The sequence below is a fragment of the Mytilus galloprovincialis genome, chromosome 2, assembly GCF_965363235.1.
Source record: "Mytilus galloprovincialis chromosome 2, xbMytGall1.hap1.1, whole genome shotgun sequence".
NCBI classification, from domain to species: Eukaryota; Metazoa; Mollusca; class Bivalvia; order Mytilida; family Mytilidae; genus Mytilus; species Mytilus galloprovincialis.
In genome coordinates, this window is record NC_134839.1 from 23,074,371 (window position 1) to 23,101,130 (window position 26,760).

General features: G+C 32.1%; 1 protein-coding gene and 1 long non-coding RNA gene across 2 annotated transcripts in view; both read left to right on the forward strand.

The window, feature by feature from the left end:
- The window catches only part of LOC143062002 (multidrug resistance-associated protein 1-like), a 67,334-nt gene that overhangs the window by 11,181 nt on the left and 29,393 nt on the right, over positions 1–26,760 (forward strand). Inside the window, exons 2-20 of the mRNA XM_076233854.1 lie at positions 85–264; positions 935–1,060; positions 3,542–3,670; positions 4,597–4,725; positions 5,070–5,131; positions 6,330–6,464; positions 6,935–7,174; positions 10,026–10,206; positions 13,701–14,021; positions 14,480–14,617; positions 15,702–15,848; positions 16,336–16,420; positions 19,232–19,301; positions 19,571–19,697; positions 22,592–22,720; positions 23,647–23,775; positions 24,120–24,181; positions 25,380–25,514; positions 25,985–26,224. Of these exons, the coding sequence (XP_076089969.1) occupies positions 85–264; positions 935–1,060; positions 3,542–3,670; positions 4,597–4,725; positions 5,070–5,131; positions 6,330–6,464; positions 6,935–7,174; positions 10,026–10,206; positions 13,701–14,021; positions 14,480–14,617; positions 15,702–15,848; positions 16,336–16,420; positions 19,232–19,301; positions 19,571–19,697; positions 22,592–22,720; positions 23,647–23,775; positions 24,120–24,181; positions 25,380–25,514; positions 25,985–26,224 (2,765 nt within the window). The remainder of the gene's footprint in view (positions 1–84; positions 265–934; positions 1,061–3,541; positions 3,671–4,596; positions 4,726–5,069; positions 5,132–6,329; positions 6,465–6,934; positions 7,175–10,025; positions 10,207–13,700; positions 14,022–14,479; positions 14,618–15,701; positions 15,849–16,335; positions 16,421–19,231; positions 19,302–19,570; positions 19,698–22,591; positions 22,721–23,646; positions 23,776–24,119; positions 24,182–25,379; positions 25,515–25,984; positions 26,225–26,760) is intronic.
- On the forward strand, positions 7,840–9,138 carry LOC143063169 (uncharacterized). Its single transcript, XR_012974958.1, has 2 exons — positions 7,840–8,349; positions 8,687–9,138. It is a non-coding gene; the product is annotated as an uncharacterized LOC143063169 (long non-coding RNA).

Genomic DNA, 26,760 nt, shown 5'->3' on the forward strand with positions numbered 1-26,760 from the left:
ATGTCATGTGCTGCTATTTATAGGCACTTATATATATATATATATATGTATATATATTATGTTTTATCTTTAATAATTTCACAGGATGACACAGGATTTTCTGACAACAGTACATATCCAAACTTCACTAAATGCTTCAGGAACACAGTATTAGTATGGTTACCATGTGGCTGGCTTTGGTTAACTTTACCAGTAAATATTTATCTAGTCAGGACAGCTAAAAATCAAAGATTGCCTGTAACAGCATTTAATATGTCAAAATTGGTAAGCTTAAAATGGGATTTTCTGTAATAGTTAAAGTTGTTAGCTTGATCAGAATTACTTGTGATTGATCAATAATATTTTGTATGAATTTTATATAACTTTCAATACATATCAGTTTGACAACTCTTTTGAGGCCCTACCCCTAGGCAATGGTCCAGTGACAGAAAACTTAACCGTAGCAATTTTGAATGTTAAGTTTGCAGCTTAAGTAATATTGATAGGAGCAATAGAACTGTACCTGGTGATAGATCAATGATATTTAGTATGAAATTGCATTGCTATCAATACATATCAGTTTGACAATATTTTGAGACCTTGGCCAGTAGGGAATGGTCCAGTGACTTTCAATCAATTGACAATTTTCAATGACAAGTTTTCTGATTAAGTTAGTTTGACAGGAACTTCAATAGACTATATCTTTCATAAAATTAAATTGCTGTCTGTACATCTCAGTTTATCATCCATTTTGAAGCCATACCTACTAGTGGGTCCAGCGACTTTGAAATAAATTAGCAATGTTGCTGTTTATCAGGTTGTTTTTTCCTGAATTTTACATCGGCAGACGAGACATATCTCTGTGTCAAGTTTATTCTACTGAAAATTTTTAGTATTCTGAGTTATATTAGCGAATCTTAAGTAATTTTGTCTCTATATTTTCCTTTTTTTATAGATTTTAGATTTAATATTGGTTGTCATGACTATAATTGATACTGTTAGAGAAGTTTCAGAAGAAAATCTCAGTTACACAGCACCTAATGTGGTCATTGTTACTGGCTTGATCAATGCTGTTTCTTATGTAAGTCAATTTTCATTTATTTAATTAAATTATATTTGATAGTTTTTATCATGACTGTATACAACTGGTTTGGAAGTTTCAGGAAAGTATAGATGTATTTACACTTGTATGCAAATTTGTCCGCCATAACGTAAAATCACACAGGTTCTCGTAAACTTTGACATTGTTATTCAAAAATGTGACGTCACAATAAAAAAAGTGATTGTTGCTTGATGTCAGAAGGTTAATCGAAGGCGATCTAAGGTCATTTGGAGACAAAATTCAGCTAAATACCAAAAGTGTAAATACATTTATTTTCTGCAATATCCCCCAAAATTATATGGAAAATCCAAAAATCCAAATTTACAGCAAAATTCGCTACATTATACATGTATGATTATCTGTTATTTTGTCCAAGAACATTTTTGTAGTGCATTTCTTTTAGACAACAAATGAAAACTAAAAAAATCCCACCTGCGCTTTCTCAATAATATTTTTACAATGTGGTACTACTTTTGGGACAAATTATATCAAAATTATAGAAAACTTCATCAGCTCTAACTCAAAATTTGGACAAATCTTTTGACAGCTCCCAAAGTGCTAATTTCAACTTTTCTAGCTGAACCAAATCACTACTGTACTTTAAAATTCATGACTCAAATATTTATGTAATTTTATCCCCCTACTTGCCATTTGAGGCATAAAACATGAAGAAATACATTTGGGGACCATTTAGATGTATGAATTTACACCTTTATTTTCATATTATATAAAACAACTGATGAATTGAAACTATATAGAAGAGTTATGCCACAGATTTGACAAAGAATGATATGATTCTGAAATTTATTTTGTACATAAATAACAGTGCCTCATAAGCTCTGCAGGCTGGTTGGAATATATTAATATTATATGTTTATTGACTATATACATACATGACATATGTTTAAAAATGAAATATATTGTACTTTAGTTAGTGTACATTTTTTTGTTTAAATTTTTTCATGTTCTTCATTTAAAATGTACATGCAAGGAACCTAATAAGTGGGTTTTTTTGTCATAATTTGTGTAAGGTATCTATTATAACAAATCTGTGATGGTCACATTTTATTATATATAAATTATACACTTTTTAGACAGGGTTGATTTAGACATATTAACTATGAACACCAGTCTTTATGTCAACATCCTGGTACTTTTTTTGTAAGGGGAGAGGGGTGGACATTTCTTTTCATTCAAGTTTCCAGAGTGAACAGTATTTATTTAATAAGGCAGAATTTTAAAGTGATGAATTGTTACAAATTGGAAAAGTAGGGATGAGTATATGTCAATGTTATACAATTTCTTGACTAAAAACAGTAATAACAACCTACATATGTATTAATAATTAAAGATAAAAATCAGAAACTCAAAAACACCAAGAGGAATTTTCTGTAGATCATTCGACTGTTTTTACAGAAACAGGGAAGTGTTAATAGTGAGAAGATACACAATACATACAATAACTGTCTTGTAAAATTTGTATGCTTGGTCATGATTTGTCTATTATCAAACTATTTATATCACAAATACTAATTGTTGGTCATTTAGAGGTACATACCTTAAATGCTGTTATCCTGTTTATACTATATTGACACAGTGTACACTGAATATCATTTTACAATTTAATTGTTTATTTGTATGGATAGTGTAATTTGCTATATGAATCGGGCACACAATACAATAAAATCAGTATAAATTATAGTTAAAGGTAAAACATTTGTACTGCTATATGATTAGACTAAATTCATCTGTCCTTAGATTTTCCCAAAATTTCCTTAAATAAATTTTCTTCTTTCATTTTTTTTGCTTTTCAAATGTATAAATATTTGTAAAGTCAACAGAAACAAAAAAAAATACATTTTACTGTGTGTATTGTTGTGTGTTTGTTTTTTCTACATTGGCTAGATGTATAGAGGGAAGGTTGAGACCTCAAAAAACATGTCTTAACACAGAGTAGGTAACTTGTTGAAAAAATGTTAAACACAGAGTCAAAAGTCAGTAATATAAAAATGGTTTATTTGTTTTCTGTGCTATATGACAAAACTGCAAACAATATTTTTGTTCTAATTAAAAGCCATTTTACATATTGTGATTGTTATCTCCCCTGTTTAAAGTGTTTTTAGTGTTTTCTGTGCAATATAATATACAAATTATATTAATACATACAATTTGGAATATGAAAATTGCAGTGTATACACAGTTAGACAGAATACATGGGAAAATAACATATACATCTTTGTTTTGTAGGGGCTGGCTGCTGTGTATACTCAGGTAGACAGAATACATGGGAACATAACATATACATCTTTGTTTTGTAGGGGCTGGCTGCAGTGTATACTCAGTTAGACAGAATACGTGGGAACATAACATCTACATCTTTGTTTTGTAGGGGCTGGCTGCAGTGTATACTCAGTTAGACAGAATACATGGGAACATAACATATACATCTTTGTTTTGTAGGGGCTGGCTGCAGTGTATACTCAGTTAGACAGAATACGTGGGAACATAACATCTACATCTTTGTTTGTTTTCTGGTTACTGAAGGTTGTGTACAATATTGTTGATTTTTACACAAGAATTGTTAATCATGTAAGTTTTAATATGATCACATGTTAAATATATAATGAGAGTGAGGCCAAGGAGTCATCTACTGGAGATTCAATTATTTTCATGGGTACCAATTTTTGGTGGATTAAGGAAAACTAGCGTGTTTGTGGATATTTAATTACGTAGTTTTGATGGAATCTACATATAAGCCTTTATAAAACTTATCATTCATTGAACATTTAATTTTGTGGTTCATCTGTTACCTCAAAATCCACAAAAATTGGTGTCCAACAAAAATTAATGAATCCACAGTATGTAAATTATAGACAGGTGAACATTCGATCATCACAGTCCCTCAGTTTAGAAATATGATGGAGATTTAGTATGATTGCCAATGAGACCAAAAACACTGAATAAGTTTTTAAATCAATCAGATTTGCTTTTTGTGAACGTCAAAATCATTTGTCCAGTAGAACTATAGCACACATTAAATTTAAGATGATTTGGTTTGCCTCTCATCAACCAGTTTTAAAGAACTATTGGTTGATAAAAACAACATTTGACTACCTTTAACCTGCATTTATAAATATTTTATTGGTTAGTGTTGAAGATCTTCAGCATAATTGAAGATGAAGTACAGTAATGAAACCTTCATTTAGTATTACAAAACTTCGAAATAGGTTCTTCATAATCAAGAGATAGCACACCACCCTAATTAAAAAAATATGTTTCTTAATTCTTCTGATAAATTATAAGACACTGAAAAAAATTTTTTTTGCAATCAAAGCTACATTTGCATACTGGCAACAGCAGCAGTTGCAGAAAAGACCCACAGTCCCATTGAACTCTCTAAAAAAAATCTAAATGAACCTTTTTTTTAAAAAACAAACTGGTGATTTTGTTGAAAAAAATTATAACAAAAATTGTATTTGCTAACAAGTTATTTATGATTTGAATTTCTTTTACAGACTTATGAAGAGAACCGATTTAGATTTATACTATTTTATATTATATATTCCATTCTGTTAGTGCAACTCATCATTCATTCATTTGCTGAAAAACAAAACATTGTTAGTGAAGATGGAGACAGTCGTAGAGTAAGTTTGTCAGTCAGTATTTCATGTAAAAGACAAGTCAGCCCAGTGTGTAAAATTAGCAAAAGACCCATTGCAAATGTCTATTAATTCTGGCTAAGGTCTGCTATAGGACTAGTTTCCATTTAGATTTACATGTATAATCCATGACAAATTTCAGTTAAATGCTTATAAAATATTGCGAATGTTTTTAATATATTTCTCATTCAGCAAAATTTCACTCTCATGCATTTGCTAGCAGTTTCAGTAAATAACAACATCAATAGCACTATTATATTTTGTCCTCGATCTACAAAGTATTGGTACAAAGAAATAAATTTACAGTACTTGTGAAATTTTATTTTCAGGAAACTTGTCCTGAAGAAAATGCTTCTATACTCAATCTTTTATACTTTTGGTGGATGAACTCGTAAGTATGAACAAGAAATGGTGACTAATGAAATAAAAAAACTATATCAAATACAGAAGTGGCTGCATAGGGGTTAAAAATTCTTTCTTTGACTGTGGATACAGGAGTTCTAAGTTTGTTATGCCCCTGCAGCAGAGGTTAAATTTTACCTTTGTTGATCTTATTAAGTCCCACTGAATGTAGGTCTGTAAGTCCAGAAATTAGTTTCCGTTTTACTAATTTTCGTTTTCCTCTACCAAATGAAACTTGTACACAATGCTTATTACCCAAAACACAGATTGAATTGTAATTTAGGTTGCATCACTTTTATCATTCTTGAGTTAAGTCCCTTTATAACATATGCAAGATAAGACATCATCTTTGTGTGCCATGGAAACATTTTCCATTTATTTAGTGCTATGTATTGCAATGCTCACCTAGTCCTTCCATTCAGCTGTCTATCTGTCCAACAAATACTTTCATCTCTCTTTTCTCAGGAGCTATTGAAGAGAAAAACTTCATATTTGGTCAGGAGCTTGATAGGGATGATATATTATGTGCTTTACTTGGGAGCTAGATAGGGATGATATATTATGTGCTTTACTTAGGAGCTAGATAGGGATGATATATTATGTGCTTTACTTGGGAGCTTGATAGGGATGATATATTATGTGCTTTACTTGGGAGCTAGATAGGGATGATATATTATGTGCTTTACCTGGGAGCTAGATAGGGATGATATATTATGTGCTTTACCTGGGAGCTAGATAGGGATGATATATTATGTGCTTTACTTGGGAGCTAGATAGGGATGATATATTATGTGCTTTACCTGGGAGCTAAATAGGGATGATATATTATGTGCTTTACCTGGGAGCTAGATAGGGATGATATATTATGTGCTTTACTTGGGAGCTAGATAGGGATGATATATTATGTGCTTTACCTGGGAGCTAGATAGGGATGATATATTATGTGCTTTACCTGGGAGCTAGATAGGGATGATATATTATGTGCTTTACCTGGGAGCTAGATAGGGATGATATATTATGTGCTTTACTTGCAGACAATTCTGTTGATTGATACTAAATTCTTCAATATGTTTAAAAGAAAAATATTGTCTTCACATTTTTCTCAGGAAATATTTAATAGAATGATTTCATATTTGGTCGACAGGTTGACAGTAAATAATTGTAACACATCAGTTCTTTTTTTACAGGATTATTGTAAAAGCTTATAAGAAGCCATTAGTAGAAAAAGATTTATGGCCTTTAATGTCTCGGGATCAAAGTCAAACTGTAGTGAAGACTTTTGATAGTAACTGGAGATATGAACTTTCTAAAGCTCAGATCAGGTAGGAAACAATTATAGTATGCCAATAATGAAAGTACTGTTTTACACCAAATGGCAATTTTATTTGTAAAGCAAACAAGTTAAGGAATTGTCCATTAAATCTTTTGTTTTTGTCAAGCCTAGAAAGCTCGATATATTGGATAGTGATCTGGCGTTAGCTAACTTCTTAAAAGCTTTATGTTTTAGAAGTTTGAAGACCTGGATGGTTCATACTTAGTATATAGATGACTTTTTTTGTTGTTGATGAAGATCAATTACAAAATTTTGAACTTTGAAACAGATTTTCTAAAAATATTTTTAAGAGTTAAGTGCTTTTCTATACTGAATTTTAATGTTCAGTCGGGTAGTTAAATTTATACGCAATGTTTTTGCTCAGGTTGATTTAGAGCTGGACATAGTGTATTACCACTTGTATATTGTTGATGGTAGAATATATACCTTTTGATGATCTTCTGATTCTTTTTTATTTAGAAATGCCAGAGAGAGGACTCAACTTGTGTATGATATTCAACAATCTACCTCAGTGACGGAGAAAACACCATTACTTCAAACGAAGCTGTTACCCACCAAAATAAATGTCCAAAAATCAACAAGACATAAAGGATCATTGTTCAAGGCCTTGTTTAATAGTTTTGGCTGGACTTATTTACTATCATTATGGTTTAAATTTATATCTGATATTCTTCAATTTGTTGGACCTATACTTATTAGGTAAGTACATTTTATCTTAAGGAAGCTCGCTTGTCATGTTTTGGAATTTTGGTCAGATTTTCGGAATCCTCTGGTTTTATCCATTTGAATGCCTTAACAAATTTTGTCAGGATTCCCCACATTTTTCTTTTTATTGTTCTTTTACATATATAATCATAAGCTGTCTGTTAAAGTCTAATAACATTTTGATTATTTTTTAATAGTTTTTTAAGGACTTAAACTTGACAAAGCTATGAAAAGTCAAGAGAGAACATTTTCCTGCCAAAATTTCAACGGCTAATATCTCAAAAACAAGCGCGGTGACCGATACATTTTTTATGCTTTTTTGTTTCCTTTTTTAATCCCATATCAATAACTGCTAGTGTTTTGAAAAGTTGATTATTTTGAAACTGAGAAGCCAACTCTCTTAACTGCATACATGTCAAGTGAGATGATATTCGCGTGTAATACACGCTTTTTCAACGGTTTACACGCGAGGAGTTTGTCACATGGCGTGTACACGCTTTTCACCACTTTACACACAATTACACGCTTTTTCGTTCTTTTCATTTTTTGGTCGTTAGTAATATCGCTATTCTCGGGTTTTTTCCTTATTCGGCGATAAATACCGAAAAATTCGAAGTAATTGTGTGAGTTCGTGGTCTAGTGGTTAAGACCAATGGCTACAGTGCTGAAGGTCCCGATTTTGATTCTCACTCGGGTTGCTAAAAGTATCAGTACATCAGAAGGGCGATTTTCACCCTCTCACACACATCTCTGGTACCCAGACCGGAGTTTAAACTAGAATGGGTACTATGGGGGCCTCGTTTGGTCAAAGTTGCTCCCGACTTTGACCTGGAGATCAATCTGCTGATATCTCTTCGGTTTGTCTGTTCCCGATGAGCAGCCCGGTGGTTCTCTCCGAGTACTTTGGCTTCCTCCACCATAATAACAGACTCTGCCCGGTGTCCTAACACTCCCTGGTGTTGGGTGGGGATTGTCCTTGTAAATATTGAACATTGTAAATACGTTAGTGACACATCTCCATTAATCCCGATAGGGAGTGTACAAGGATTCCACTGTACCCTCGCAGCTCTCGAGGGGTGCTCCGTAAACGGAGGGATCTACGTACATACATACATACAATTGTTTGGCTGCCGTATTGTTTATTTTTCTATATGGACAAACTGTAAAAGGTAAGTAGTTTGTGATTAGTTTTAACAATTTTGTGACTTTCTTTCAAATTCACTTTATAGGGGAAATGTGCACAGAAAGAGGTCACTTTCAGGGCCTGTACCGTCGTCTAAAGTGCCGATTGTTAAGCCAAAACGATGTATACGGCAAGATACAAGATTTATAAATTATATTTTGGAAGTGACAAGTAACGCATAATTTGTGCATTCTATGTTGCAATGATAAAAAAACAATACATGTAAGAGGAGAAATACAATGTAGCTATTTAAATAAGCATTTTAACATGTTTATCTAATCGGGAAATCAAATTTATAAAACATTTTTCTTTTTCAATTTCAGTTTCAAATCTAGCCAACATGGCAAGAGATTTCTACAGACCATGGGGATAAAAATATCACAGAACTGTTGGATCAGCTCTCATAGTACCAGCTTTCTTCTGATGAACTACCCAGTTTTAACCAGGCAATAGCAATGGAGCAATGGCAGAGATAATAGATGACATTTTACATTGCCAAAAAAAAATCACTATGACATTCTTTCAAATCTTGATGAAGCTAATTCAGTCAAATATCAATTCCTACTGTGGGAGAGCCTTTTCAATTATAAAGATATTGACACTGAATTCTGATCAAAACTTGACTATGTTACACTTGTATTGTGTGCTGTTATCAAATAAATGTAACTAAACTTGAAACTGGCAGTTGTTTTGAATATGTGCCTAGTGGTGGTGCTTTAAAAGCAACATACATGTAACAGACCACTGTTTAATACAATAAAAGTTCACAGTAGAATATATATTGTTTTTTTATATTCACAAATTTGTATGAAATTATGAACATTACCACATTCATATTAACAAGTCCGCATCTAGGTCACGCGTTTTCACACGCTTTTTGACAGTGATTTCCCATTGTCAGAGGTTGACATGTATGCAGTTAACTGAAACTGTTAATAAAAAGAAAATAGATTTACTTACAGTAAATGATTGTTCACAGTTTATTAAAAAGGTCATTTATATGTTTTTGACAATAGTTTTTACAACACTCAGATGTATAGAAATATTTATCTGAAAATTGTAGCAATATTCTTGTATTTTAATTTTGAATTAGTTTTTGGGACTATATGTGAAACTAGTCTTTTTTAACTTTAGTATTTTTAAAAAAGATTGAGATTTGAAATGGGGAATATATCAAAGAGACAACAACCCGACCAAAGAGTAAAACAGCTGAAGGCCACTAATGGGTCTTCAACACAGTGAGAAAATCCTGCAGCCTGAGGTGTGCTTCATCTGGACCCTTAACTAAAATGTGTACTAGCTCAATGATTAAGACTACCTCAACTACATGATTGTATTGACTATCAGGTTTTCCAACATGTTTTAAACAGCTGTTATTATATGTAGTAATTGAAATTCAAATTTATTGAATAAGAATGCTAAATATTTTATCACCTTGCACTTAAGAGACTTAACTGTGGCATTCTACAGCAGTTAGTTAAAATTTCTGATCCCTTGAACAGTTTGGTTTGATAAAACAAATTGTAATTGTGTCAGAACTTTGAATGTCTCAACTGCAATAGGTGGATAGCTGCAATTACAGTCAAATCACATTAAAGCAGTTGTTAAATATATTGTTGTTGATAAATGTTTATTTTAACTAATAAATTCCTTTTTTAATAGTTTTTTAATAGCCTATGCAGATGATCGTGATAACAAGCCATCATGGAAGGGCTATCTCCCTGCTGTTGGATTATTTGTCAGCGGAATGATACAATCTGTGTTTTATCATCAGAATTATAAGCTGGGAATGGCTGTCGGAATGAGGGTCAGATGTTCTCTTATATCAGCAATATATAAAAAGGTACCCTAACTTTGGCGGAAGAGTGGTCTATGTAATTAGGAGATAACTGTATTGTATTATAAGTTCTGACGGCATCAATTGGTGATTTGATTTTACTGGCAACGTGTTATTGAAGTCAGTAAATGGATATTTGCCGCAGGGAGAAAGAAGCAGTTAAAAGCTAATAGTTGTATCTGAAGTCTTTGTCAAAACTGCACCTTTTTGGAATTAAGAAACATTTTAAATAACTACAGTCGACTCTCGTTATCTCAAAGTCCACCAGACCAGAGAAATATTTTTAGATACATGTAGTTTCACTCAAATGAAAACCGGAATTTTTACAGACAAAGGGACACAAGTCTTGGTTAGCTTGGTAAAGCTTAAATAAATCTGGATGAATATGAATATTTATACACATTCAAGCTCATCAGTGTCAATCACGATTAATTGTTTTTGTAAACAGTTTAAAGACTTTTTCATGAACATTAACTTATTATTTATAAAAAATTTTATAAAAGATAATCTTAGGTAAACACTTGTGGAAATAGCATGTCATAAATCAATTTAAAATTTAGGTCGACTCAACCGAAATTATGACTCATCCAATTTCAACTTAATAGAAGTCGAAATACATACATTTATATGGAACAAAGTTCGGGACCATGTGAAAACTTTGAGTCATCCTAAATTTTAAGTCAACCGAGTTCGAGACAACAAGAGTCAACTGTATTAGTACAAGGCAGCACTCGCACCCGCAAAGTGGAAAGCGATTAATATTAGTTGCAAAACTTGTTTCCCAATCCACTTTAATTATATATGTTTAAACTAACTGTATTAGTTATATTACATGACTTACTGACCTTTAAATTGTTTTTGGAAAGTTTGCTATAGCTTGCTATAGCTACTTTCCATAGGCGTCGGCCTTAACTTCTGATGAGACAGACTATCGCAATGATCTGCTCCATGATAATGTAGTACTAGTGTTCGAATTCTGATTCTTGGATATTTTGAGTTGCTAATCTTTTGAAAAGATTACAGCTTGAAAAAAAAAGGAATAAATGTTCACCGACAATTCAGATGAGTTAACATCATTTTGAAAATAAATATCACAAACACTACTTTGCGGATCGGCCATCGGCTGAAGAGAAAATCAAAAGAAATCTACGTGAGACAGCGTTTCATTCATGAATATCTCATGAATGAGCATTTTCCCACACTATTTTTTACTATGTACGATATTTACAACTGTTTATTATTGAATAACTAAAAGCCCAAGTGTATCGAAAGATTCCGGTATGCGAGAACAAGTAGATATTTGACCAAGTTGTCAGATAATTGACAAGTGATAATGGTTTGATTTATTTTAACAATACACAGGTGATAGAATATAAAATAATCAATAATTATATGGCTTGTGTCTCACGCCAAGGACGAGAAAAGGTAAATACCGGCTTTAATAGAAAAGTGCATTGTTTTTGTCAAACTGTCATCGATCTGAAAGTTTTGATGCCAAAAATCATTTGAAAACTTTATTGCGTTATTTAAATATCTAGCTGTTTCACATTCTAATGTGGATATAAGGACCTTCACTCGTTCAGCATGCTCAAGTGGATCAAACTGACAACAGAAAAACATTGTCTTAATGACAACTATCATAGCATCCGTATAATTTAAAAACAACCGAGTCATCATCTACTTTTATAGTTATTTATATTATAGTTCAGTGTATCAAGACTGAGGTCAAGCTAAAGACAAGTGCTGTAGAAATTATTAAAATGATCTAATAACATTTGTCCATGTACTAGCACAATGACTTTCTTAGTGCTTAACAATGCAGTGGCAGATCCAGAACTTTTTATCCTTACACTTTATTCCTGGGGCAGTATGATTCTTTAAGATTGACCTATAATTAACAATGTGTCGTCCTAACACAGAGGCAATGATTACTAGTATATCAAATAAATGGCTTAAAACAAAAATCTCAAATGTCATTGCTTAAATGGTAATTACACAGCAGCAACTAAAATGTGTTACAGGGTTATAAGCACCTCAGATCAACATTGTATGAATCTAGTGTATATAAACGTTTTATTCCTGAGGTCATACTACTATTTTTATACCCCCTCCATATTGAGTTTTATCCTTGTTTTTTTCTGTAAGTATGTACGTCCCTTACTTGTACGTATGTCCATGCATCCCAAAATTGATTTCTGTTCTCTTACTTTAGTTTGCATGAACCAAATTTTATGAAACTTATACGCAATTCTTATATTAAACACAAAACACAAGTCAAGTTTGAATTTTGTTGGCGTCACTTTTACCATTCTAGATGTAAAGGGGTGAAATTTTCAGTATACCCTATCAAGTATATTTACCCTTATATATAAGTTTGACTTGTAGCTTTCTTCGGTTATACATTTATCAGGTAAACATAAAAACGGTCTTTAGATTTAGAAGTATAGATATGTATATATATAAAACAAGAATGTGTCCATAGTACACAAGTGAGTACAAAAGTTCAGGGTCGAATTCGATACCAATACCAATAGTACATGTATATTCACCTATTACCTATTACCTTATCTGTACATTTCTCATCTGACAGGTGCACCACCAAACGGTGTATTTCGAATTTTGCTATATACACGGGTCATTATTGCAGGGTTGACACTAATAAATTCAATCATTGTCAAATTGTTCCCTATTGTAGTATTTTAATCAGTAAGACTTTCTAAGATGACAATACGAATACTAAAATTTTTAAAATAAGGCGTATAGGTACAGTTTTCAATTTGTTAGCAGGCATGACATAAAACAGTGAATCAAAGAATTCAACTTTATTTATAACTAAATGAATAAATATAGGATAATGCTGCATGTTGATTAAAAAATTAAAAAATACTTCAGGACCTTTTGTTTTCCGAATAATTAATATTACCAATAATTGATAAGTTCCAGGTCGACAGGTTCAAACAGAAAGATTTTGAAAGCAGAGGAAACATAAATGGGGCATAAAAAGTGATTTTTGGAAATTGCTGCGAGACAATGGTTTAGTTTGAAAAATCAAAACTGTGATTAAATACATATTTGAAATAATACATGTCTATAACCTATTTAAAATAATGCACATATACAGTTGCAAACTTTCCAGAGGTGCTATCCAGCACTTTGATTAGAATAGAAGTTGAACAATTTCAATTTTCCTGTCTTAACTGGTCTTGACTACAGTTAAAATATTTCTGTCTTAACTTAATACATACATCCAATAAAAAGAATAAACAGTACAGAATGATTACATACTAATCAGATCATAACTTTTCTAAACTTATAAAGAGACTGACAATACTTTAAATACATAAATTTGTGATGTTTTTTGCACAAAAATAAATTTTCAGTATAGTAGCTGCATAAATAGGCATTCATAGTTCATTGTTTGAATGTTGTCTAATTTAATATATGTATCCAACATTAAATTTGTTAATATCCTACAATTTACTGATATGTTATAATTTTAGTCATTGACAATGAACAGTGATGCCAAAAAAGAGACAACTCTAGGTCAGATAGTCAGTCTGATGTCAGTGGATTGTCAACATTTACAGGATATGTTTACTTATCTATCCACTGTTATGTCAGTCCCTGTACAAGTAGCTATAGGCATGTACCTCCTCTGGGGAACACTTGGCATTTCTTGTCTTGCTGGGTTAGGTGTATTGCTTCTACTGATACCGCTGAATTCCTTCGTAGCTGCAAGACAACTTACTCTCACAGCCAATGTTTTGGCTCTTAAAGGGGAGAGAATCAAATTGATGAATCAGATTCTCAATGGCATGAAGGTTTGTGTCTCTTTTTCTGTCATATAGAAATAGCAAAATTTCATACATTCTTTCATTTCAATCAAATCAGAATATTAATATAATGAGTGAAATACCTTTTTTATTATGAAATACTGTATAATAGTTATAAAAAAAATAGTCCTTTTTGTGATGTCTATCTAGTTTGATTGTTACAATGTTTATGCATGAAGATTATGATTATAAAGTGCTGCACTATGTAAACTCTGACTTGTTTTAAAGTTTTTTCCTGATTACTGAGTAGTATGGAGGAGTGGGTTTAAAAAAGTATATTTAAACATTCATTTTAGGTTGTTCGAGTTTCTGGTACAAACAAATTTGTTTTAATGCATTTGCTTAAAAGATAAAGATAAAAAAAAATTATGCTTCCTATGTGAACTATTCCTATAAGTGAAGTGTACTATTTGTTTGATTTTATACTTGAAATATATAAATTGTAGGTTTTGAAGATGTATGCCTGGGAACCTTCTTTTACTTATCAAGTATCAGTGATCAGGAGAAGGGAGCTTGACAATCTAATGAAAGTTGCCTATCTACAGGGAGTAGCAACCTTTGGGTGGTTACTGGCACCATTTGTGGTAGGTCATCTAGAAATAATAATACATGTTAATTCAACCAAGGAAAGCTAACATTTTATTTTTTTTTACCTTTTTCACTATTCAATGGTATTTATTAGAAGAATTACCATATATTGTGCAATAGTGACACACAACATACAGATTGCAATTTTAACATTTAGGTGTGGGTTTTTTTTCTTTCAAAAATAAAAAAAATGTTTCTACCTGGTTTATGATATACCCTTTAAAAAACTATCAAATTCTGGGTAATATTTTCAAAAGCATACACCAAAATGTTGCCATTAGCTAACAATGTTCTCAACAAATTACCATATGGTAAAAATTAAATTATTTAATGCCCAAAAAGGCACAAGCCAGGGCCGACTGTGCAAGGGCTGTATAGCCAGTCAAGGTCGTTAAAAACTTCCAACAATGGGAATTCAACCAATGGCATTACATTATTTCCATTTTAGGGTAAAAACAATGAAATTCCCCACAATCCTTTAGATTCTGAAATGATGAATTACGTACTTTAGTAGAATAGAATAAGTTGAAATTGTCACTTGTAGTGACATAAGTTATGAAATCAATGAATGCTTTATAAATACTTTTTATGCCCCACCTACGATAGTAGAGGGGCATTATGTTTTCTGGTCTGTGCATCCGTTCGTCCGTTCGTCCGTCTGTCCCGCTTCAGGTTAAAGTTTTTGGTCATGGTAGTTTTTGATGAAGTTGAAGTCCAATCGACTTCAAACTTAGTACACATGTTCCCTATGATATGATCTTTCTAATTTTAATGCCAAATTAGAGTTTTTACCCCAATTTCACGGTCCACTGAACATGGAAAATGATAGTGCGAGTGGGGCATTCATGTACTGAGGACACATTCTTGTTTCTGATTAAAAAAATGATTGAAAAGGAAATACAAATGCAATGTCAGCTATGTAGTTGAGAGGAAAAAGAAAGAACTGAAGAAGGCCAATGGCCGAAACGTCTTGAAAAATTGGTTTATTTATACAATTATATATAGTATGTTCCCTATTGGAATTTTGAAAACAAGAATACTTCTTTCCACAATTTACAATGTTTTATATTGATTTTGCAGGTTGCTTTGGCAACTTTTGCCACATATGTCAACATCAGTGATGACAAATATCTTAGTGCTAGCAAAGCTTTTGTTTCTCTTGCCTTGTTCAACATTTTACGTCTGCCAGTCATCCTGTTAGCACAGTCAATATCTGCCATTATACAGGCAAGTTTACAGTCATTCATTTTTTCCTGTCATACCATAGTTAATAACTACTAAACATCTTGCTGTTTTCCTCTTGTCAATTTTTACCTCATGAATCAATTATAAATGGGGAAATGAAAAAAGGAAGAAAACTTTTAACAGACAAGTCTAATAATTTGGTTTATCTGATAAGTCTTATCACTTTAAATTAGATGTATCAGCATTTTGTTCTATTGATCTTGAATTATAATTGATTTTTTGCAATCAAAGGAGACATCAAAACAGGCAAGATATGTGAACAAATAAACAAGGTTGAGATAAGTATGAATTTTCCAAAGAATTTCTGGAATATTAATTGTTATCGCAGTACTTCGTCTTTGTAAAAATGTATTTATATTGTGTTTGCACCAAATTGCAATCCATTAATTTATCCAAAAGTTTTTTAAAATGCATTGTTGACCTAAACTATAACAAAATTATTTAATTATATATATATTATTAAATTTAGGGTAAAGTTTCTTTGAAGAGAGTTGGTAATTTTCTGTCGAGTGAAGATTTAGATCCTAGCAGTACACAGCATGTCTTTGATACAGGTAATGATTATAAAGAGATTAAGGCATTCATTAATTATTTTGTCCAGTCTCCTTTATTGGTAAAATTGAGAATGGAAATGGGGAATGTGCCAAAGAGACAACAACCCGACCATTGAAAAAAACACAACAGCAGAAGGTCACCAACAGGTCTTCAATGTAGCGAGAAATTCCCGCACCCGAAGGCGTCCTTCAGCTGGCCCCTAAACAAATATATATATATATAAAATGACTGAATAAATAGTCAACGATCAATCTTACAGGGCGATGGATCATGTAATATGATTCTGTACACTACAAAATATAATATATAACAAGTCAAAAAGGGTACAACATCACCATTAAATAACTATAAAATATACAAATATTAGATATTTCAGATAACAGATATCCTTCTTCGGTAATTGCACAATGACAAATGAATCATGTCAATTCAAATTGAGACTCTATCAAAATCTTGATTTATACAATTTAAGCGAACGCTAGAACAATTTTAAAATTTCCAAACACACCACAAAGACTACAGAAATATACCTATGACATTTTTGATTTTTTTGTTTGAGGACTGCCCTCAATGCAGTTATAACATCTCAACTGTCACAACCTTTGGAAATCTAGAGTTGTGCCATTTCACATCGTAAATAACTATTTTTATTTTTGGCATATTTCTGTAGTCTTTGCGGTGTGTTTGGAAATTTTAAAATTGTTCCAGCGTTCGCTTAAATTGTATAAATCAAGATTTTGATAGAGTCTCAATTTGAATTGACATGATTCATTTGTCATTGTGCAATTACCGAAGAAGGATATCTGTTATCCGAAATATCTAATATTTGTATATTTTATAGTTATTTAATGGTGATGTTGTACCCTTTTTGACTTGTTATATATATATATATTCGCCATTTCAGAATCTAATGCATTCTGGGTAATATTTTCAAAAATGTACACCAAAACGTCCTGATTGGTTAAAAATGTCATAAACAATGGTAATTTAACCAATGATGTGACGTTATTTTCATTTTGGGGTACGAACAATGAAATTACCAATGATGCTTAAGATTCTGAAAAGGCCAATTGGGAACCACTTGATGTAGGACATAGATATTTAGCATGCAACCTTATTAGCGTTGGCACATCTTATTTCCATGGAGATTATTTGGCCAGCCCACTCATTCATTGTTCATTGACATTGAAAGTTTTTGCTTAATTTACATGTTTTAATTTGTGTTATGGGCAACTGCTAGAGGAAGGTCAATGATCTTTGACATACAGTAGTATAAGCATTTGCACATCTGATTTCCATAGAAATTATTTGGCAATGCCCCCTCATTGACTTTGAATATTTTGAATAACTTACAAGTTAAAGTATTACTATTTTAAATTCAACATTTGCATTTTACTGTGAGAATAACAAAGAACACAAGACATATCTCTAAATTTATTGTTGATTGCTTGTCCATTCTTTGTCCTAACATTCTTTCTATTGGAGACATCCCCAACTTGAAACCATCTTTTTTATGAAAAAATAAACTGAAAATATAAAAATATATATTGCAGCTGTGCTATTTGCTCAGTCAAATTGCATTTACCATATATTCATATATGATAAACAATCAGTGACTGTATATCACCTTGTTGACAATGTGTTTCCGTAGAGTTTTATTTATGAAGTCAATAAAACATACAGGTTCTCTGAAATTTAACTTTGTCCTCTCCAAATTACAAAATGGTGTTTTTTACCCTAAATATTTCATTTAGAACAGTATATAAAGAATAACCATACATTGTCTCGCAATATAAATGTTATTTTTGCTCGGCTCTAAACAGTTAGAAATGCTGGGCACAGCCTCACTTTCTACCATTTGTAAGCCTTTTACAAAATATTTTTTATATTGCACGACAATGTAAGATTATTTATATACAGTGAAACCTGTCCAAACCGAACACCCACGGGACTTTGCGTTTTGTTCGGTTTTCACAGGTGTTCGGATTGTAGAGGTAAACAGAAGTCGACACCAAATAATTTTGGCATATACTGACAAGGGATAATAGGTGACACAACAGACGACAGTTTATTTTTGTGTTGATTTAGATGTAAATGTAAAAAATAAAAGAAGATGAAGATAGACGTTTTGCTACATTTTTGTTTATAAATCAAACGCCACTCCGTCAATCACGCTCGTCGTTGGGAGATGTCCGACGTGGAGCGATTTTGCTTTTTATAATTATTTTCTCATCGGTTAATTCAATGACCAATTCAGATTCACAGTTTAGCTACAGAATGGCAGTTTCGATTTTGTGGCCGTAATTATTTGAGTAAGGTGCATTTAATTGATCTGAGGGAAAGTTCTTTTCTCGTCATTATCGGCGATGGGGGTAGCTGACCATTTTAACGTTTCTGTACAAAAAAATCACTTTATACATGGACACAGACATGCTAATTAGTTTGTAATAACAACTCACAAGTTCATTAAAACTCAAATACCCTCGGGGATACTCTGCCATCCTGTGTTTGTTTAATTAAATCATGCAAATAATTAATAATATTTTATTGTTTTGATTGGTATTGATCGTTTTGACAGGTAATTTTTAGATAATAATTTACTAACGAGCCTTCAAAAAGCGTTCGGAATTCGGTGTTGACAGGGTTCGGTTTTTTCAGGTTAGATTAACGTTAATTGATAGGGAAATTTTGTGGGACTTTGAAAATTGTTCGGTTTAAACTGAAATTCGGTTTTATCAGGGTTCGGTTTACCCAGGTTTCACTGTATATATATGCAGTAAAGAAGACCACATATTTTTCTTTCCTTTTAGATTATGCCATTAAAATTCAGCGAGGTACCTTTACTTGGGATAAAGAAAATCCACAGTCTACACTGAGAGAGTAAGTAAAAAGAAGTAAGATAAACCTTTAAAACAGAATAAAAACCATTGATCTATTTATGATTTAAGGAATAAAGAAATGATACAAAACTTTGATGAATATATATCTCAAATACAATGACTTCACCAAATTATCATGTAAACTGAAGTCTTTAAGTAATTAAACATGCAGGTGTTATTTGAACATCTGTCTATTCATAACAAAATTTTCAATCCCATAAGATTTTAGATGGGTTTCACTGTATTTGAATAGCACTCCCTTTGTTGTAGCATAAACCTGACAATACCTGATGGACAGCTAGTAGCAGTTGTAGGTCATGTTGGGGCAGGCAAGTCTTCACTATTTTCTGCAACACTGGGGGAGATGTTGAAAATTGATGGCAGTGTAGCACTTAAGGTAATATTTTTAGCCTTTTTATACAACTGCAAAATCTTTTGTATTCGTATATGAGGGGGGGGCAAGGGGGGTCCCAATAACAGCAAAACAGCAAATTGATTTGGCTTATAACAGATAACAAGGAATTAAAATGGACAAAAACAGATAACAGTAAATGAAATATTAAAATAAGTCAGGTCCTTGACAAATCCAGTATTTCGTATTTCGGGTATAATGTTTTGTAATGAATTCCATTTTCTATGAACATGGTTTTTAGAATTATGTATCTATATATGTATTTGGTATATTCTTGTCCGTTCGTCGTCAACATGTCGGACATTAACTCAAACACTCTTTAACCAATTTACATAAAGTTTTAGGAAATTGATATATCTATTGACATGAGCTCCCTATCGGTTTTTTTTATAAATTTTAGATTTTAAGTTTCTGAGTAATGGGGTTTTATTCAATAAATTTTTTTTTTCTTCAGTTTTCTGATAATATCTCAAAAATCCTTTCACAAATTTGCAAGGAATTTTGGTAAATTGTTTATATCTATTGACATGAGCTCCCTTTCAATTTTTATAAATTTAAGATTTTACGTTTCCGAGTTAAGGGGGTTTTATTAATTAAAAAGGGGGGATTTTCTAGTTTTCAGACAAAAACTCAAAAATGTTTTCAGCAGTTCTCATGATACTTTGATGTATTGTTTAGATACATGATATAAATTGACTGAAGCTCCCTTTCAGTTTTTATAAATATCTGATATGACATTGAGAAGTTATCGAATATTTCAAAAAGGCGACGGGCGTATCATGCGCTCATGGCGTAGCTGTTTATTTGTTATATAATACTTTTTTCAGCATTTATTTTTGTACAGTAATAGAAACTCACACATGCTGGTAATTTAAAAAGTGTGTAATAAAATGGAAATGAGGAATATCTCAAAGAGACAAAAATGATATCTAGTAAAAATTCAAGGGCAGCTATGGTATCAAAGAAGGTCCCATTGACATAGTTCTTGTGTTTGTTGCTACTGAAAAATGACCTAAAAGAGTTTGAATATATATATTCGCATTCTGACTTTTTTAAATGCCCATTTAATGAGGTGTGTGGATTTTTCTGAATAAGACTGTGAGGCAAAGTTGTATATAGGGTAGAAAAATCAAAAGCACCAATTATAAGCATGCAATTTATCATGTACCTCGAACCAATTTCGACACTCCAAAAGTACTTTATTCCACTTTTTTCAAAAACCTTATTTGAACAATTTTTTATCAGGTTTTTGATTGTACCAAGTCTACTAGTAAGTAGAATACATAGTTTAGTAGGGAAACAATGGCTTGAAGACGAAATAAATCTTGTTTGTAATGAGTTATATGTGCAGCTTTGGAACCCAGTACATGGTGGGAACTTTCATTGTAGAATGTATTTGGTTCTGCTTTGAAAAGAGCTGAGTCTATGTACCATATAATATAAAAGGTTAACTGGTTGTAAGCACCTAGTCCTTAATTGAGATCCTTGTCAGATATTCCTAGCCATATGTTTTCCTTTTTGTCATATTAAAAATTGTTCTAATTTAATATGTTCGTACGGGAAACCAGGAACATTATCCTCATACAAAAAAATAAGATACTTCTAAATAAATGTTCCAAAAGAAATGGAATGTATGACAAAGGATAATCATTAGATATACTGGAATTGGCCTGGACTTCACTTCTGTGATGGGTATATGTTAATGGAATCCTCCGAATACGGGACCAACATATTAGTAGTGCTAGACCCCAATGTCCAATGAATGATCTTCAATTTCTACCGAAATTTGGCTGTCAAAAAAATGCTAACATTCCAATTTTCAATAACAGTTAACAGCAAATACATTATCACAATAACAGATAACAAAAAAAACAAAAGCCCAATAACAGCTAACAAAGAATAAGACAATAACAGCTAACAGCAAATATATTTTCAGAATAACAGATAACAAAGAATTAAAATGCCCCATAACAGCATAACAGCTAAACCCCTTGCCCCCCCTCGTATATTGGTATCACGAAGTCGTTGTCAGCATCGTCTGAAGACACTTAGTTTCCGGACAATAACTATAGTTTAAATGAATGAATCTCTATAAAATTTAAACACAAGGTTTGAAACCATAAAAGGAAGGAAGGTTGGGGGTTATGGTCCCAACAGTTTAGGAACAAGGGGCCCAAAAGGGGTCAAAATAAGTATTTTTCTAGTTTCCAGACTATAACTTAAGTATAAGTGTATGGATCTTTCTGAAATTGTACCACAAGGTTCCATACCAAAAAAGGAAGGTTGGGATTGATTTTAGGGGTTATGGCCCAAACTGTTTAGGGGGCCAAAAACAATACTTTTCTAATATTTTGTATAAATTGCTTTTTTCTTGACCAATTTCAATAGGGAATTCTTAGGATTATTTAATATGCTGAATCTAACCGTGGAGTAAGTTTTTAGAATTTGGGCTCGTTTTTTAATTGATCTGCATGAGGTCAAAGGTTCCAAAATTAAATTTTGTTTGATTTCATCAAAAATTGAATTGTTGAGGTTCATTGATACGCTGAATCTAACCGTGTATTTAGATTTTTAATACTGGGTCCAGTTTTCAAATTGTTCTACGTTAAGGTCCAGAGGTTCAAAAATTAAACTAAATTTGATTTTAACAAAAATTGAATTCTTGGGGTTCATTGATATGCTGATTCTAAACATGTATTTAAATTTTTGATTAATAATATACATCTTTGTTTTGTAGGGGCTGGCTGCAGTGTATACTCAGTTAGACAGAATACGTGGGAACATAACATCTACATCTTTGTTTTGTAGGGGCTGGCTGCAGTGTATACTCAGTTAGACAGAATACATGGGAACATAACATATACATCTTTGTTTTGTAGGGGCTGGCTGCAGTGTATACTCAGTTAGACAGAATACGTGGGAACATAACATCTACATCTTTGTTTGTTTTCTGGTTACTGAAGGTTGTGTACAATATTGTTGATTTTTACACAAGAATTGTTAATCATGTAAGTTTTAATATGATCACATGTTAAATATATAATGAGAGTGAGGCCAAGGAGTCATCTACTGGAGATTCAATTATTTTCATGGGTACCAATTTTTGGTGGATTAAGGAAAACTAGCGTGTTTGTGGATATTTAATTACGTAGTTTTGATGGAATCTACATATAAGCCTTTATAAAACTTATCATTCATTGAACATTTAATTTTGTGGTTCATCTGTTACCTCAAAATCCACAAAAATTGGTGTCCAACAAAAATTAATGAATCCACAGTATGTAAATTATAGACAGGTGAACATTCGATCATCACAGTCCCTCAGTTTAGAAATATGATGGAGATTTAGTATGATTGCCAATGAGACCAAAAACACTGAATAAGTTTTTAAATCAATCAGATTTGCTTTTTGTGAACGTCAAAATCATTTGTCCAGTAGAACTATAGCACACATTAAATTTAAGATGATTTGGTTTGCCTCTCATCAACCAGTTTTAAAGAACTATTGGTTGATAAAAACAACATTTGACTACCTTTAACCTGCATTTATAAATATTTTATTGGTTAGTGTTGAAGATCTTCAGCATAATTGAAGATGAAGTACAGTAATGAAACCTTCATTTAGTATTACAAAACTTCGAAATAGGTTCTTCATAATCAAGAGATAGCACACCACCCTAATTAAAAAAATATGTTTCTTAATTCTTCTGATAAATTATAAGACACTGAAAAAAATTTTTTTTGCAATCAAAGCTACATTTGCATACTGGCAACAGCAGCAGTTGCAGAAAAGACCCACAGTCCCATTGAACTCTCTAAAAAAAATCTAAATGAACCTTTTTTTTAAAAAACAAACTGGTGATTTTGTTGAAAAAAATTATAACAAAAATTGTATTTGCTAACAAGTTATTTATGATTTGAATTTCTTTTACAGACTTATGAAGAGAACCGATTTAGATTTATACTATTTTATATTATATATTCCATTCTGTTAGTGCAACTCATCATTCATTCATTTGCTGAAAAACAAAACATTGTTAGTGAAGATGGAGACAGTCGTAGAGTAAGTTTGTCAGTCAGTATTTCATGTAAAAGACAAGTCAGCCCAGTGTGTAAAATTAGCAAAAGACCCATTGCAAATGTCTATTAATTCTGGCTAAGGTCTGCTATAGGACTAGTTTCCATTTAGATTTACATGTATAATCCATGACAAATTTCAGTTAAATGCTTATAAAATATTGCGAATGTTTTTAATATATTTCTCATTCAGCAAAATTTCACTCTCATGCATTTGCTAGCAGTTTCAGTAAATAACAACATCAATAGCACTATTATATTTTGTCCTCGATCTACAAAGTATTGGTACAAAGAAATAAATTTACAGTACTTGTGAAATTTTATTTTCAGGAAACTTGTCCTGAAGAAAATGCTTCTATACTCAATCTTTTATACTTTTGGTGGATGAACTCGTAAGTATGAACAAGAAATGGTGACTAATGAAATAAAAAAACTATATCAAATACAGAAGTGGCTGCATAGGGGTTAAAAATTCTTTCTTTGACTGTGGATACAGGAGTTCTAAGTTTGTTATGCCCCTGCAGCAGAGGTTAAATTTTACCTTTGTTGATCTTATTAAGTCCCACTGAATGTAGGTCTGTAAGTCCAGAAATTAGTTTCCGTTTTACTAATTTTCGTTTTCCTCTACCAAATGAAACTTGTACACAATGCTTATTACCCAAAACACAGATTGAATTGTAATTTAGGTTGCATCACTTTTATCATTCTTGAGTTAAGTCCCTTTATAACATATGCAAGATAAGACATCATCTTTGTGTGCCATGGAAACATTTTCCATTTATTTAGTGCTATGTATTGCAATGCTCACCTAGTCCTTCCATTCAGCTGTCTATCTGTCCAACAAATACTTTCATCTCTCTTTTCTCAGGAGCTATTGAAGAGAAAAACTTCATATTTGGTCAGGAGCTTGATAGGGATGATATATTATGTGCTTTACTTGGGAGCTAGATAGGGATGATATATTATGTGCTTTACTTAGGAGCTAGATAGGGATGATATATTATGTGCTTTACTTGGGAGCTTGATAGGGATGATATATTATGTGCTTTACTTGGGAGCTAGATAGGGATGATATATTATGTGCTTTACCTGGGAGCTAGATAGGGATGATATATTATGTGCTTTACCTGGGAGCTAGATAGGGATGATATATTATGTGCTTTACTTGGGAGCTAGATAGGGATGATATATTATGTGCTTTACCTGGGAGCTAAATAGGGATGATATATTATGTGCTTTACCTGGGAGCTAGATAGGGATGATATATTATGTGCTTTACTTGGGAGCTAGATAGGGATGATATATTATGTGCTTTACCTGGGAGCTAGATAGGGATGATATATTATGTGCTTTACCTGGGAGCTAGATAGGGATGATATATTATGTGCTTTACCTGGGAGCTAGATAGGGATGATATATTATGTGCTTTACTTGCAGACAATTCTGTTGATTGATACTAAATTCTTCAATATGTTTAAAAGAAAAATATTGTCTTCACATTTTTCTCAGGAAATATTTAATAGAATGATTTCATATTTGGTCGACAGGTTGACAGTAAATAATTGTAACACATCAGTTCTTTTTTTACAGGATTATTGTAAAAGCTTATAAGAAGCCATTAGTAGAAAAAGATTTATGGCCTTTAATGTCTCGGGATCAAAGTCAAACTGTAGTGAAGACTTTTGATAGTAACTGGAGATATGAACTTTCTAAAGCTCAGATCAGGTAGGAAACAATTATAGTATGCCAATAATGAAAGTACTGTTTTACACCAAATGGCAATTTTATTTGTAAAGCAAACAAGTTAAGGAATTGTCCATTAAATCTTTTGTTTTTGTCAAGCCTAGAAAGCTCGATATATTGGATAGTGATCTGGCGTTAGCTAACTTCTTAAAAGCTTTATGTTTTAGAAGTTTGAAGACCTGGATGGTTCATACTTAGTATATAGATGACTTTTTTTGTTGTTGATGAAGATCAATTACAAAATTTTGAACTTTGAAACAGATTTTCTAAAAATATTTTTAAGAGTTAAGTGCTTTTCTATACTGAATTTTAATGTTCAGTCGGGTAGTTAAATTTATACGCAATGTTTTTGCTCAGGTTGATTTAGAGCTGGACATAGTGTATTACCACTTGTATATTGTTGATGGTAGAATATATACCTTTTGATGATCTTCTGATTCTTTTTTATTTAGAAATGCCAGAGAGAGGACTCAACTTGTGTATGATATTCAACAATCTACCTCAGTGACGGAGAAAACACCATTACTTCAAACGAAGCTGTTACCCACCAAAATAAATGTCCAAAAATCAACAAGACATAAAGGATCATTGTTCAAGGCCTTGTTTAATAGTTTTGGCTGGACTTATTTACTATCATTATGGTTTAAATTTATATCTGATATTCTTCAATTTGTTGGACCTATACTTATTAGGTAAGTACATTTTATCTTAAGGAAGCTCGCTTGTCATGTTTTGGAATTTTGGTCAGATTTTCGGAATCCTCTGGTTTTATCCATTTGAATGCCTTAACAAATTTTGTCAGGATTCCCCACATTTTTCTTTTTATTGTTCTTTTACATATATAATCATAAGCTGTCTGTTAAAGTCTAATAACATTTTGATTATTTTTTAATAGTTTTTTAAGGACTTAAACTTGACAAAGCTATGAAAAGTCAAGAGAGAACATTTTCCTGCCAAAATTTCAACGGCTAATATCTCAAAAACAAGCGCGGTGACCGATACATTTTTTATGCTTTTTTGTTTCCTTTTTTAATCCCATATCAATAACTGCTAGTGTTTTGAAAAGTTGATTATTTTGAAACTGAGAAGCCAACTCTCTTAACTGCATACATGTCAAGTGAGATGATATTCGCGTGTAATACACGCTTTTTCAACGGTTTACACGCGAGGAGTTTGTCACATGGCGTGTACACGCTTTTCACCACTTTACACACAATTACACGCTTTT